The 14,593-nt window shown below is 41.8% G+C and overlaps 1 protein-coding gene across 4 annotated transcripts in view; it reads left to right on the top strand.

Moving 5' to 3' along the window:
- The window catches only part of DNM3 (dynamin 3), a 169,819-nt gene that overhangs the window by 110,199 nt on the left and 45,027 nt on the right, over positions 1–14,593 (top strand). For 3 of the 4 annotated variants that reach the window (XM_066192055.1, XM_066192054.1, XM_066192053.1), the window contains one exon: positions 5,348–5,459. The exons of the other annotated variant lie outside the window; for it this stretch is intronic. In XM_066192055.1, coding sequence (XP_066048152.1) covers positions 5,348–5,459 — 112 coding nt within the window. The remainder of the gene's footprint in view (positions 1–5,347; positions 5,460–14,593) is intronic. 4 annotated transcript variants of the gene reach the window in all.

Here is a 14,593-nt window from a genome sequence, read left to right as displayed (position 1 = left end):
AGGCTTCCATCCCTCACCGCCAAAGGCATCAAACCCTCTCCTCCAGGGACTTACGGAATATTTTAGTGGCAGTCACTGTTACTACTGTGGATTTTGGCCTGTGTGGTGTTAGTTTTGGCTGCGTTTCTGTTCTGGGTTACATATAGGACTTGAGATACTTCATTGCCGTGGCTGGCCTATATACTGCGCAGCGTATCTTCTGTTCATTTGCACCTTAGAGTTGTGGGGGTTTGTGTGTGTTTTGGGTGTGTGTACTTGAAAAGATCTGTGTGCTTTTGGGAGAGCACTCACATGACGTAGGTGGCAAAATCTCAAAGTGTTGTTATTTCATGACATTGTCGCAGAGATTGTCTCCTTGGCTTTTCTGGATATTAGGAAAAAAAGAATCTTCAGAGCCATGTGTAATTAATTTTAATTAGCATTCACATTGGAGTGATCTGAAATGGTATGCCTTGATAGAAAATATTAGTCACTGCTGCTAACTCAGAGCAGATGGGCATTTTTGTTTCTTCAAAATATATGATTTGCAGGGCTTCTGGTAGAGCTTTCTTATTTGGGGAAAAAAAAAAAAAAGTGCATATGCTCAAACCAGCCATTGTGCAATTACAGGTGTCCAAAATCACAGAGTAAGACTAAATCTGAATAAGCACAGTGTGCACTGTGGAGCTGCAGGCTAAACAGATAGAGAACATACAATTTCATCCACGATTACCTTTACCAATAGCTGCAGTGTCTGGATTCTGTTATTTTCCCTCCTTTTCATTTTAGCTGACTATTCATTAAACTCATATTCTGTATGTTTTCAATTTCAATCACGTAAGAAATACCTAAGAATTGAATCTTTTGTGTTTTTCATGGAATAAAATGGGACCCATTTGCATTTAGTTCTAGACTTCTAACGTTCAATTCTGCTTCCATTCTAATAGAGACAAAGTGTTGACAAAAATCACTTTGAAATCTCTGTAAAAGAAGATATTCCTTTATCTTTCAGTCTATTAGTAGCTTCAGTTGTGTCGGTGTGACTGCTGAAGCTAAATACGGTTTGTGTTCTTTGGAGGATTCAAGTAGTTTATAGGCCCAATTCTAAAAAATGTCCCTAGTATCCTTGGTGTGTAATGGTGGTTCAGTCTCCTCCCACACTGGCAAGAATAAATGCATTTTTAATTAATCTTGGTTTGTATTTTCTCTCTATAAAAAGAAATTTCATGCATATCCTGTACAACTTTGTGCAGTGAAGTCCAGATCCAACTCAGCCTACAAGCTCTCCATGCACATGGTTATATGTGAGTATGCATTAATATATATGCACACATGCTAACTGGGTTTGTAATGTGCCTGCAGTGGTTGCCCTTCAACATTTTCTAGGTTTGCTGGAGATAAATATTTAACCTCCTCTTAGAATTAAGAAATTACAAGAGATACAGTCCATCTTGATGTGCAGCAGTGGCGTGATGTGGAGCCAGCATGGAGGAAAACCCACTGATGTTGCAAGGGCTGTTCTTTCTGGGTGATTTTCAGGTGTGGTTTTCACTCCCTGGTCCTGGACTATAGAGATTTGGTCTATAGGCAGTCAAGCCTCCCCTAGGCAGTGCTGACAGCCCAGGCTTCAGAGTGGGTAGAAGGGAAATCTCAGTTACTCACAGCTGGATCACTCTTCAAACTTACCTGGCGTTTTTCACTTTCCTCTTGGGCATTTTCAAATACCTTATTCCAGTTCTGTTAGGATTCTTTTATGATGGGAGGAGTTCAAGAAACACCTGTGGACATTTCTGTATTAGGCCCTGAAATATACAGAGGAAAGGAATCAAGCAATCAAGGTAAAAATAAAGTGAAGAAGTTGTAGGGTAAGCAGAGTCACAGCTGGGTGGCTGCTGTGATGGACTTTGTCTAGAGAAGGCGTGTCCCGAGTGTGGAACCTTTCCAGAGCTGGAAATGATGCTTTTAGCCCAATTGTCCGTTCATCCTCATGAGCAGTTGTTTTGTATTTTTAGTGGAAATGCAGTTCCAGGTTGAGGTTTATTTATCGAGGGTATAATAAAATCTGCAGATAACAAAGAGAAGCCTTTTGTATTTTTCACTCTGGGAAAAAAAAAGGCCGTATTAGCAAGATTATGTTAATTTCCAGTAATGCCACTAGAGTTATATTTTCATATATTATGCGCGATACTACTTCGCAGTAATGAGACTCCAGGAGGAAGTGGAGTAGGTAGATGTGGTAGATGCATACAGCTTTGCAGTTTCCTCATTTACGTGTTAACATTTAAGAAATGTTAGATGTTCAAGGGAAATACTATTTCCAAATGGTCCTTGTAGGCTTGTTCCCATTTTCTGTATCTGTCTTGTTTCTGCACTCCCTTAGGTTTGCAGATGCCTGAATATCAACAAGATTGGTATTGTTTAGAGTTCATCTTTCCTGGTATCCTTCATTCTGTCACAGTCTTTGATGTCTAACATCCCATTTAGCTGCTATAGAGATGACAGTGAGAACATGACTTCACAGTATTCCATATGGAGAACGTAGGTGAGGCTTGAGTAGTAACTGTTGCTGTACTGATGTCTTCAGCAATTTTAAGAAGTGAAGGAGAGAAAAAAACCCAGAAAATCTGAATTGTTTTCAAGAACGTTTTTACAGCTTTCCATGAGACGCCAGTGGATTCCTAATGAGTAAAACATGTTAATATGTTTTTGTAAGATTCCACTGGTAAGAGGAAAAGGACACACTCTTTTCAGAAGTTACTGAAAGAAATTTCTTTGGCTTTTTTTTTTTTCCTTTGGAAAGTTCCTATGCTTGTCAGACTTTCTGGGAGAAAGACAGGCAGGGGCAGTCTAGCAGCTAGGAATCCAGCTGAGGAGACAAGCATCCCCTTACCTGCCCTGCTGTGACATTCCTGGGAGCACTCAGGGTGTGCAGCCTTCAGTTTCTCACACGTGCTGTGCCTTTGGCAGTGGCAGTGGAGTAGAATGGGCTGCACTAAAAAAGAGCTCTCGGATCCTATGGGGGAAAGAAGGGCCTGGGAGATCTGGAGACATCAGCTGCTGGGCCATGAGGTGTCCCTAGCCCCAGGAGAAGTCCTGACACAGCGACAAGAATGCAGGACTGTCAGCTCCCACGTGTTCGGAGCGCTTGGCTGAAATCCCTGCTCGCACAACCACGCTGGTTGGAGCAAGCCACAAAATGCCGAGAAGTGTAATATATAACATGACAGGCCTGAAAAAATGTTTTCACAAGCTGGTGTCATGTTGTTTTGCTCTTGCAGATAAGTGTTTTTGGAACTTCCCTATCACTGTGTTTTACAGCCTTTATTTGCTCTATTGTTATTTTTAGCCATCTTTGCTGAGAGTACCCTTTTACCATTTCAGCTTCCTATTTCTTCAAAGTTATAGCTGCTTCGTTATCTTAGCCAGAAAAGCTTATCTCAGTAAAAGTTTCTCCTGACAGTAAATTAAAGCATTTTTTTTTCCCTCTGGCAATTTCATTATGCTTCTCTTTTTTCTTTTTTTTTTTTTAATTGAACTTCTTTGTTTTGTTCAGTAGATGTTGACTTGGAGTTCCACAATATTGCAAATTGAATAAAATAGAGGGTTTTGCTCAGTTTAAGGTAACAGCATCTGATAAGGTCATCCAAGCTATTATTTTGCCTTAAGACAGGATTCGTACTTCTGGAGTCAGGGAAGAAAAAGGATTAATTTTAAATTTCTCAATCAGTGAAAGAATCCACAAATCCACAGAGCTTTCAGTTGTTCATCCTGTCAGTGGCTTTGGCTAAACTGTGGGATCAGGCCCGTTAGTGCCTCTTTGTGACCTTTGGGGCTGGTTTCTGTGGGAAGGAAATGCCCTGGTGGCACCTCTAGTCTGGGTTTTTGAAGGGAGTAGTGCAAGCCTGGTGCTCTGTGCTCAGATTTAGCCTTTGAATTTGGTGCGAATTGAGTCACTAACGTAAGGAAATAAATCTGAGTATGTCCTTTATTCTTTGCAGTTTTTGAATTCAACTTACGAGCCCGCTATAAAAGAGCTCATTTTGCTCTCTTCAGAGTGGGTGTGCTCTGGTTGCTGTACTGTGGTTTCATAGGTGATAATTTAATGATTTGGTGTCATGGCTGCTTCATTCTTGGTTCAACTACTCTTTTCTTACCTTTTTTTAACCTGCTTCCTGAGGCTGTGAGCTGCCTGGTGACGCTGTTGGTTAAGAGAGAATCACTTCTGTGAGTGGGAATTACATCAAGTCACTCGAGCTCCAGCAGAGCGCTGATGAAATCCCACCAGTCCCTGAATGCTAAAGGAATATGTCTAGGCATTGACAATAATAGCTTTATTTCCTTGTTCTGTAGTGAATTCAGGGTTTTTTCTCCTCAAAATGTGTGGGAGAAATGACCTCTGTAGTTGCATAATGAAACCAAAGGGCCCCTTGTCATTGGGAGTGAAGCAATCTCCAGAAGCCTCTCTCCTCCACAGCTTGCTAAGGGAAGAAAACAGTTGGGATGGAAGACTGATCCTTGTGCAACTGTTAAGATCTAGCAAAAATATGATTTCCTAACCCTTTTCAGCTAAGCCCTGGCCATTCCTAAAAACCCCGTTGGCTGACAAATGTACAGTGATCTAGTCTGTGTATAGAATTGGAATTCAGAAACTAATGGCTAAACCGTAAGGGGAAAATCTGTTCTGTTTATTGAAGAATTTACAAGTACCACCTTCTTACAGATGTATTTTTCCTCCTTTCTCTTTTCTTCCATTAAGTGATTCCCTGTATTTATCTCATTATGTGAACTACCTCTAAGAAGGTTTACTTAAACGTGTCCCAGTTTTCTTACTGTGATGAGAGACATCAGAGGTTTGTTTTGTTTGTTCAAAAATACCTTGATTGTCATTGTTGGGTTTTTTTCTGCTTTTACTGATGATGTGTAAAAATTAAAAAGGGTCTAAAATGGACTGAAAGGACTTAACACAGGAAGAAGTTGCATCAGTGATGATTTTGGTGTTTATTGGTTACAGCAGCAATTCATCACAAGCTGTGCTGTTACGTTGGCATGTCTTACGTGTTTCTCCTCTTCATCACAACGTCCTTTTTTTCCCTAGAAGTGCTCTGTTTTCGCAAAAGCAGGAAAATTGATTTTAAGTAGTTTCACGGTGCTTTTAGCTGATTATTATTTCCAGAGCTGCGCTATAACATTCTAAGATATTTTTAAGTCCTCCATGTAATGATTAAACAAGCACCTGTCCCATAAAATCTGTTGTCCAAAACAATTACCAAGTAATTTCTGATCCCAAAGGATTTTTAATTTAAAATGCTGTGTGCATGATAGAGAGCAGTAAAATGCTAGTTTTACAATGTGGTGCTCTTTGTTCTAGGAATGTTTACAAGGATTACCGTTTCCTTGAGCTAGCCTGTGACTCCCAAGAGGAGGTGGATAGCTGGAAGGCATCTCTGCTACGAGCCGGTGTCTATCCTGATAAATCCTCAGTAAGTTAAAAGCTCACTGGTTTGCCAGTAGCTGCTCTGTTTGAGTCAAAAAAACACAAGGGTATCATCTGGGAAAACACAGTGTCTGCAGATATCTCAAGAAAGAGCAGCCTTTTCATTGCATGAGTCTGTGGTAATTCCAGAATATTCATAGTGAAATATTTTAAGACCAATTTGTGCGTCAAACCTCAATGTAAAAAAACCCAACCAACCACAAACCAAACCTTCCAACATGTTTCTCATTGGATCCGTGTAGTAAAAGCATTGAGCAATTTGGGGTTTCCTGAGCTTCATTGTTCCTGTTAATGTTTTCTGAGGTAAAGATGTGCTTTGAAGAGTTTATTCCCTCAAGCTCTGTATTACAGAACTGACAGAAGCATTCCAGGCAATCATGTATATTTATTTGACTTATTCACTGCATCATTTTTTGTGTATGAAACACATGCTAAAGCTTTCCAAAGGCAGTTTTACTCAGCTGATCATCATGTGGAGCAAATTGAATAGAATGCAATTAAAAAGCCTCTATTAATTTACTAGAAATGACAGAAAGTTGGGAAACAGAATATGTCCAGCTTCTTTTTAATATTTTTTGGACCTAGATATCTTGATATTTTACTTGAAGGGAAGGTTTGAGGAGATGTATTCAAAGAGAAGGCTGACTAGCAGAAACACCTGGCATTTGAGCCTTTGAAAGTTTCTGTAATGCACAGCTCACCTTTCTGCAGTGAGTGCTGGATGTCTTCAGCGGAAGATCTGCGCTGAGAAACGATGCTTCGACTCTGATCAATCTGCTCTTCTTCCTGATTGTTTTCCATGGGAAGGCCAGGTTCTTTGAGTCCAGGGCCTTGTGCTGTCTTCTCTCTTCATCTTTTTCTTCCCTTGTGGTTGTGATGCCTTCATGGCTTCCAGTACAATTCTATCTGCATCTCTCCTAGGAGCTATTCCTGCAGACAAGCTCAGCTTCTTCTCTTCATACAAATTTTCAAGACTACCATAAAAAGATAAATAAGAAATTCTTGTAGTGCTGGAGTGACGATGGTAAATGATGATGATTTTTTTTTTTCAGAGAATAGTGCAAATATGCATTTAGCAGGAGACCTACCAGGTATCTGAGACTTGACCTTTAAAAAGTAAAACAGTGTTGGTGACTTTTTGGTATGTTGCTGTTCCAGTAGGTCTGCTCCTACCTAAGAATATCAGAAGCCATTAAGGAGGATTTGTTTTGAGAGGTTACCTAATTAATTACTTGGACCAATATACTGTATTGCTTTGGTTTTTTTTCTTGCTTAGGTTTTTAATGATGATTTCACAAAAGCCTCTGGTTTAATCTTGTATTCTGTGATGGTTTTATCATACTGGTATATCTGGTACTTTATCCTTCAACAAGACAGACTAGTTGGGTTTCTGAACTTCTCTTCTGTCTTCCTGTCTATCCCTTCCCCCCCAAAAATACTTGGTATTCAAAATATGTTTACAAAGAATTCTTGGTTTTGTTTAAAGTTGGTCTGTCAAAGGAGCCTTAGATGCAAGATGAGAGACTTCCTTGAAAGAAAAAGAAGGGAGTCAAAATACAGTTCTCCTTTGGGCTGGAATTATCTTTACATTATAAAAAGAGTAAATATTATTGTTCCAAATGCCTGTAGTTTGAAATTCGCCCAGTAGTTTATCAAGCTGTTCAGGAAAGATGCTCTGTGCCTCCAAAATTTTATTCCTAAAAGACCAGAGGTTAAAATGTGGACTGTGAGTCCGCTGTTAAGAGTTTTGAATTTTGCAAAGCAAAATCTCCAAGGCCCCAGGTACTGTAGAAGATCCAGTGCATCCCAAATAAAAATGAGCCGTCTTTCATGAAAATCCTGTGCATGCTCCTCAGTTTCACACCTACCTCTGACAACATAAAATAGTTTTTGAGACACCCCCCCGTCTTTTGTTCTCCTTCAAAGATTCAGAGGCCATGTTTCGAAGTAGGAGGGACTGCCAGGAAATGGCAGCAGCTTGAGTTTACTTCAGTGCTTCCCCCCAGCTTTGTGATCCCAGAGTTAAAAAGACAAAGAGGTGCCTTAGCCCCTTTCCAGACCGAACTTCTTGCTTTCTTTTACCTGTTGGGCACAGCTGGGAACTCTGAGTATCCAGGGCTTTGGCACCAGCAGTAGAAGAGTTGCTGCTTCGAAATGAACGCTAAAGGAAAAGTAGGAATTTGGCACCGATTAAAGAGATGTGTTCTGAATTCTTGCCAAGGGCAAACCTCTCAACTAAGAATATTCATTTTTCTCTTGATTTTTTTTAGTAGTGCTACATACAGTTGTTTGATTACAGCGGTGATGGGGCTCAATACTTGCTGCCACTAACATGGAGTCTCTGCTGGTTGTTTAATCCTGTACTAGATTTGTAATCTTTCTTTTTGCCTAAGCAAATCTCATTAATATTTTATAGGTTATATATATCACTCCCTTCCTCCGTTTCCTTGCTTCATTTTGCTTGTCTTCCCTGTCCCTCTGCCCATGGGAATGCAGAGAGTGAATATGTTCCCATATTCACTGTCCCCTGAATTAGCTCTGATCAGCTCTCAGTGTGGCTCTGTGAGCCCCTGAATTCTTTGCAGTTTGCCAAGTCACCTCCTTCCCGCAATCCATTTGCCTTTGTCAGGCCGTGGGCTTTGACAGCCACCCAGATAGCAGTGAATCAGTGTTTTTATTTTTCCAACCCATATGCAAGTCAGCTTGCTTGATATAAATCATCCTGTGGCCAGTTCACTTTGAAATGAGATATCCATTTACCAGCTGACTTTACTGCTGTCTTTCTGGACCGATGCATCCAAAACTCTCCTTTTTTTTTGTTTAAAAAATGACTACAACGTTGTGACTAACCATTCCAGACTGTATTTCTCAACTGGTGTAGGCTGGTGTTTATTTTGGCTGGCTTCCCACTGTATAATATACACTGTTCATGCCAGCTCATGGCAAAACTCACAATTAAACCAAAATAATAGCCCAGATGTTTGTCGTAACCTGCTCTGCACACTTTACCTCGTTAGTACCGCCCATTCCTTCTCCCCCCAAACCCCCCCCATGCCATCTCCTCCTTATTTCTATTACTAATCTAAAAATTCAATATTTGCTTTTTAAAATGCTTTGAATCTTGAAACTTTCCATTTGCTGGCAAGTTGAAGGGAATGGATGTCGTGGAAGGCGCAGCAGAGATGTTCAATGCGTTGCTTTGCGTACTGGAAGTTCAGTGCTACCAACACACGAAAATCCCTCTGGCTGTCATCCCATCCCTAGATCACTTCAGGCCTCGTTTTCTTCTCCCTTGTACTTGTATCCTCTGACTTCCCAGGAGCTGCTCCTGATTTCCCCCGAAAGGAGTGAAAGTGGGATCAGAATGTTTGTGTAGTGAGGAAAGCAGCTCTGCTGAACGTTTAAATCCTTTGCGAATGTGCTGTGCTCCCCTGGAAGCTGTCTGACTACAGGATTCACTGAATGTTCCCTGAGTGAGATCCTCGTTTGGTTTGAGCCGTTTCCAGAACTGTTCAAGTTAGGCTGAATGCATGTAAAATAAATATAACTAATATTTCTTTTTTTTCCCTCTTTCTTCCGTGCTGCATCCTGCAAAGGGGAGCAACAAAGTAAGTTGTTTGTCCTTCTACAAAATCCTTTTGTATCCTGGCTGAAGGACTTTGTAACAGCTATTGCCTGCATGCTCTTAACAGCAAAATGTGATTAAAAATGTGGGTGCAAAAGTGTCTTCAAGAAAAACTATTACTGGCTCTTTGTTTTAATTTTGGGGGAAGAGTGTTAAGTGTTGCTGAGCTGTTTTTAAGGAGGTTCAGCAAGAATGATACTATAAAAGTATTGGGCCCAAAGATTATGAAGGTATAGTAATAAAGACCTTCTGAGGAAAGGTTACTACAGTCTGATGAAACTCATTACAGCTGGGTTTTTTGACCATACATCAAAGCTTGTATTAATGGGCAGTTATAAAAACCCAGCACTAAAGTCTTAAATAACAGATTTGCTGGCGTTGTTGGCTAAGCTGAACTAGATCAGTGTACTGGCTTTGAAGGTGCCTTAAAATGGATGGAGGAGGGTGGGGTCAACATTTGACTTGGCTTCTAGACCCTTGATGTGTTCCAGCTGGACAGCAGCAGAAGGGTGTGGGGTGTGGAGAGGGAGAACTGAAATATGCGTGGTAGGGGTTTTTTTTTTGAAAGTAAGCAGCACAGAAAAAGACAGTTTTGCTGATGTTGATCTGACGGACGAATAATCATGCAGTTCCCAGGGTTAGGGCTTTTTAATGCCGTTTTTACTGAGCTTAAGAGTGGAAGTTGGACATCTCACACTTTGGAATAAGATGCAGAGAGAGTTTGTCATACCTCAGGAGTTATACAGCTTTTGTGACTTCCTCCCACCTCCCCCCCTTTCCTGTTTTGATATATTAACCCCTAGGAAGATGAATCTGGAGCATCAAAAGATGCTTCACAGCAAACATTGAAAGTAGCCTTTGAATATTGCCTGTAGCATCTCTTTGTGAGCTGGAAGCTTTCTGGAGTATTTGGGAAAGACCCAGGTGGGTTTTGAAGATTGGGGTACTTTGTCTGCTTCTAATTCTTGGATTTTTAACCAGTTTTTGACCACTTCTGTCTCCACAGTGGCTGGGCTCAGAAGCATCAAAAATACTCTGTTTTGTTGGCCTGCCTGAGAAAAGGTGTTCTTAGTGTTGGGTGGGGAGGGGTTAAGAGAATTGGGGTATTGATGGCACGGAGAGAGGGACTTTACATAGGAGGTGGTGTGAAATGTAAATGTTAACTGTGTAAACTAAAATGTCAAGGCAGTGTTTATAATGTTTCTTTACGACATGCTGGCTTAAGGCTTTGCTGCTGCAGTGGATGCTGCTCTGATCTCAGAGGAGACTGTAGGTGCTCTGTTAAGGGAAATGGGGATAGATGAGATACCACTGAGCTCTTGGGGCTGACACAAACCGAGTCTGGAGGTCAGAAGTTGCATGGACCAGAGCTGTGAGCTGTGGGGCACCCCAGGGAGGTCAGCGCCAGAAGCAGCTGACAGATTTCAGCAGGATATCCATGAGCAGGGAGAGGAGAAGCCTGTGAGATGTGAGGATTTGGGAGCTCTTAACTCGTCCTTCACTCTGAGCCAAGGGCAGCTCTTGCTGTATGTTTAGAAACATTCTCCATCTGGCTGGGTTGCCAGCCAGAAGATAACTCCAAAAGAAATCTCCAGGAAACCATCCTGGTCTTCCTTTTCGACCCAGTTCTGTGTAAGGAGTCGTGTCTCGTCATCTGTGTGTCCCCCTTCTCCCTCACACAGATCATTCCTGCTGGAGTCTGGACATCACATTATCCCAGTTGGACAGACAGAACCAACCTGCAGCTGCCTGCAGGGGCTCAAACCTCACAGTCTTCTTGAGATTTCTGTACCTAGTGGAGTTGGAAAATGACATGGATAAACCTGAGAGGTGACCAGAGAGTTTCTGAGAAGAGGTCAGGGGGAAGAGAGGAATGACAGATTGGGAATGATGACAGTGTCATAAAGCTTCTAATGCAACTTTGTGCTGAAGAGCTGGATAACCCTTCCTTACTGTCCTGCCACAGCTTTCCTGGGTTGCTACCAGAGCTGTAACCTTCCTCCAGTGCTGCCCAGTGTGGTGTTCAGACACTGGATCCTGTCATGTTCCCATGTCAAGATCCTGTACTCACCCATCCCTTCAGACTGTGGCTGCTTTTATACCTCTGCCTTTAGCTTTGCACTCTTGGACTTACAAAAGTAAAAATAAACATGGGAGTAATGAGTCCGTAAGAAAAAGGGGGAGGAAGGGAAATGAAGAGGGTTTATAATCGTCAGTGGACTACTAATCATTTTTATTTTTACTTTTTATTGTTGCACAATCATTACTGTAAGTGAGATTTCTCACATGGTTAAAGATAAATATATCTTCAGAAGCTTTGTTGGATAAAATCTGTAAAAGGGTCGTGTAGAGTGAGGTAATGGAGACCTACCTCATTCAGCAAGCACATGCTGGCAAGCTGCATTTTGCTAATATTAACGCTGAACTCCACAGCCTTGCATGGGGAATGAGCGCAGAATTGTCCAGAGTTGTGCAGAGCTCTGTAGGTTCAGCCCAGCTACTGAAGACAGAGGGGCTGAGAGCTTCTGACTGTCTTAACCCACCACTGTGGATTTGCTGCTTACTCTGTGCATCTTCTTTACCCCCATTCAAAAAACAAATCCCCTTGAAACAGCCCTACAGATGCTGCTGTTTGAAAACAATATCAAAACCTGAAGCATTCTCCCAGAGTCCATCTCCATGTGCTTCTAATATCGTAAGGTTAAAAGAGTAAATAGATGCTGGGTCCTTACGAAATTTGGATTCTGAATTCCTGGGCACTCAACAGAAAAATCTCAAAACCTTAGAGTGCCAGTTTTTAATTTAAAAAGTGACCTTTCCTTTGTCATCATTAAGCCCTGAGTTAGGCAATAATTTCGACTTGATTCAAAGTACCAAACACTTACATGCTGAGCTCAGACTTGAGAAACTTTGACTTGGAAAATCAAAATCTTTTAAAATTACTTTTTACAGATGGTGACTATAAATTTCTCGCCTTCTAATTATTTTGCACTGCTGTGCTTGCTGATACCCTTTACAGAATGTGTAGGACTGAAGCCCATGTCACAGTGCAGGTAATGCAGCACATACAAACAGATGCTGAATATAAAATCAGTGTAATTTAGTTTGAATTTTCTCTTAGGAAAAGCAGAATCCCCCTGAAAAGAGAAGGCAAATTCTCTTCCTGTCAGGTCAGTTTGCCTGTTGGTCCTTCAAATACTTTTTGGTGACATATTAATGGCTTAAATTGAAGTCTTTCTTTTCTCTCCCCATTAAAAAAAAAAAAATTTAAAGGGGAGTTAGTGTTACTAAACCCAGATTCCAGATCAGCTACTTCATTAAGGAGTCCAGATGTCCTCCTGTCTCTTGAGACAGTCCTGGAAAATGGGAACATAGTGAAGTCAGGATCCTCATTCTCCCTGCTTATATGACAACAGTGCTCTCAGTTCATGTGTTTCGTGCTTGGCTCTTCCATGTAAATGCAGGTGCAGTGCCAGAAGCCGGAGGTGTCTTGCACTGGAATAAAGCTCTGGTGCTTTCTTTTCAAGTCTGGCCATGTTTCTGAAGGGGCTTCAGTTCCCTCCCAGACATAACTCTGTTCCTGGCTGTGGCGATGCTCTGCAAGTGCCCCGGCCAGATTCAGGCTGGAGGTGAGTGGTTCTGCTCTGGGGTTGCTCAAGTCCCTGCTCGGGATAAGTCTCTAAAGGAGAAGAAGGAAAGACTTGTTTGGGTTTGTTGACAAGCAAACTGCTGTTACGTCAGAGGGCAAAACAGTGTAGTCAAAAGTGTAAACTCTGCATTTACGGAGTTTACTTTTTTGAAACTAGTATATTTCAGAAAAGGAAGGCATTGAATTCCAGGAAAAGAAGAATTCGCTTCAGTTGTGACTAAAGGTGGCTTCAAGCCAACTAGGTTTAAAAATAACTTTTAAATGAAGTGTTAATTTATTTCTTTTTTTCAAGTGGAAAAATGCCATAATTTTATAGACAGTGTTTCAGTCATTGCTTCGAACAGATGAGTTGGATTTTGCAAGGAAGTCCCGGTGTAAAAGAGCGGCCCGAGGGAGTGAGAGTGCATGCGCACACACGCTGGGTCAAAAGCAGTCCAAGAGCCAGGGAGGAAAGGAAATGGCAGGCTCTTTCCCAGTCCCTTTCTCACTGCCTCACTGCTCCAAGGATGTGAGAACATGTTTCAGATGAAAGCTGTCTTCTGCTTCTCCTAAATATTTACTGCTTCAAACGAAAACTAGATGAAACCTTGTTCCCCAAGTGTTCCTGAAGAAACAGAGCAGCCCTGGATCATGTTCCTGTAAGAGTAAAATAACTTCTGTCCCGAGAGAGTTAAAAATGTCCAGGGGAGAAGAGATTCACAGGATTGCATCAGTTGCAGTGAGCGTAACAAGATGCAGGCTGATGTTCTGAATGATTCCAACCCAGTCTCGGCAAAGCTGCCCATCGGGGTCGGGGGTTCAATGGCTGTCACAGGGTTTTATGTTCCTGCTCTTAACTGGGGCTGCTGACATTAAGCAAACTCCAGGAAATTTAGAAATGAGCAAACATTGTTTTATTTCTGTTTTGTATTCACGGTGGGCTCTTTACTGTGCTTTTGGCAAGGCATCTGCATACTGAAAATATTTTTAAATTCTTTGTTTTTTATGGGCCAGCTAGTTTTTGCACCACTTCCACGCCAACAAGGGATTTTGATGAAACTCTGCAGAAAGGTGAAAGCTCTCTGGCTGTTTGAGGTCATGGAGCATGAGTGTCAGTCCCATTCTGTGAGGTTTGCCCCTGGGGAAGGCAGTGAGGGTGGTCAGACTCTGAGGGTGCTTTTCCAGACCTGGTCAATGAGCACTGAAAGTTGGCTGGAGGAGAGGAAGGTGCTTCTGGGATGTGCTGCACCAATCTCAGCCACAAAGGTCCTTTGGAGCCCAGGCTGATACCTGCAGCTGCAGTCTCTGGGGCTCCAGATCTTGGAATGGTTGTAGTCAGGAAGGGCAGGTTTCTCCTTTAGCATATGGGATCAGCCCTGAGGGGGTCTGAACAGAAGGGGAAACACACAACTATCACAAGGTTTTAGGACAATCCTAAAGTATCTTCCTTGTCTTACAAGTCAGTAATTGCACAAAAGCTGAATAGGAATTAGGAGTAAATAACAATTTGAATATTTTTTTTCTGCCAAAAATGTCACCAGACTCACTCTTCCATAGCATGTACAGTGTAACAGGAAGTGTCATCATTGGACATGAGGGTGGAGGGCAGCTGGTGAATGGCCAGATACTCCTTTTTTCTCATCTAGAAGGGAAAACAAGATGATCAGGAGAAACTGGATGTTGCTTTCCCTGACTCTGTTTTGGACTAAAATGAAGATCTGCAATGCCTACCCTGACACATCCTGGATTTCTCTACCTACCTTTTTTTGTGGAGACAGGTCTATAAGTACTTTCCATGTGCTGAGTCAGAATCAAGGCCCATATCATGGGTGTAAAATCCTCCATTCTGGAGCTGCATTCTTTAGTT

Source organism: Chamaea fasciata, unplaced genomic scaffold (genome assembly GCF_029207755.1).
Source record: "Chamaea fasciata isolate MVZ Bird 193981 ecotype frontalis unplaced genomic scaffold, bChaFas1.0.hap1 SCAF_10, whole genome shotgun sequence".
Lineage (NCBI taxonomy): Eukaryota > Metazoa > Chordata > Aves > Passeriformes > Sylviidae > Chamaea > Chamaea fasciata.
Note: the sequence above shows the minus strand (reverse complement) of the source record. Positions and strands in the feature narration are given on the sequence as shown.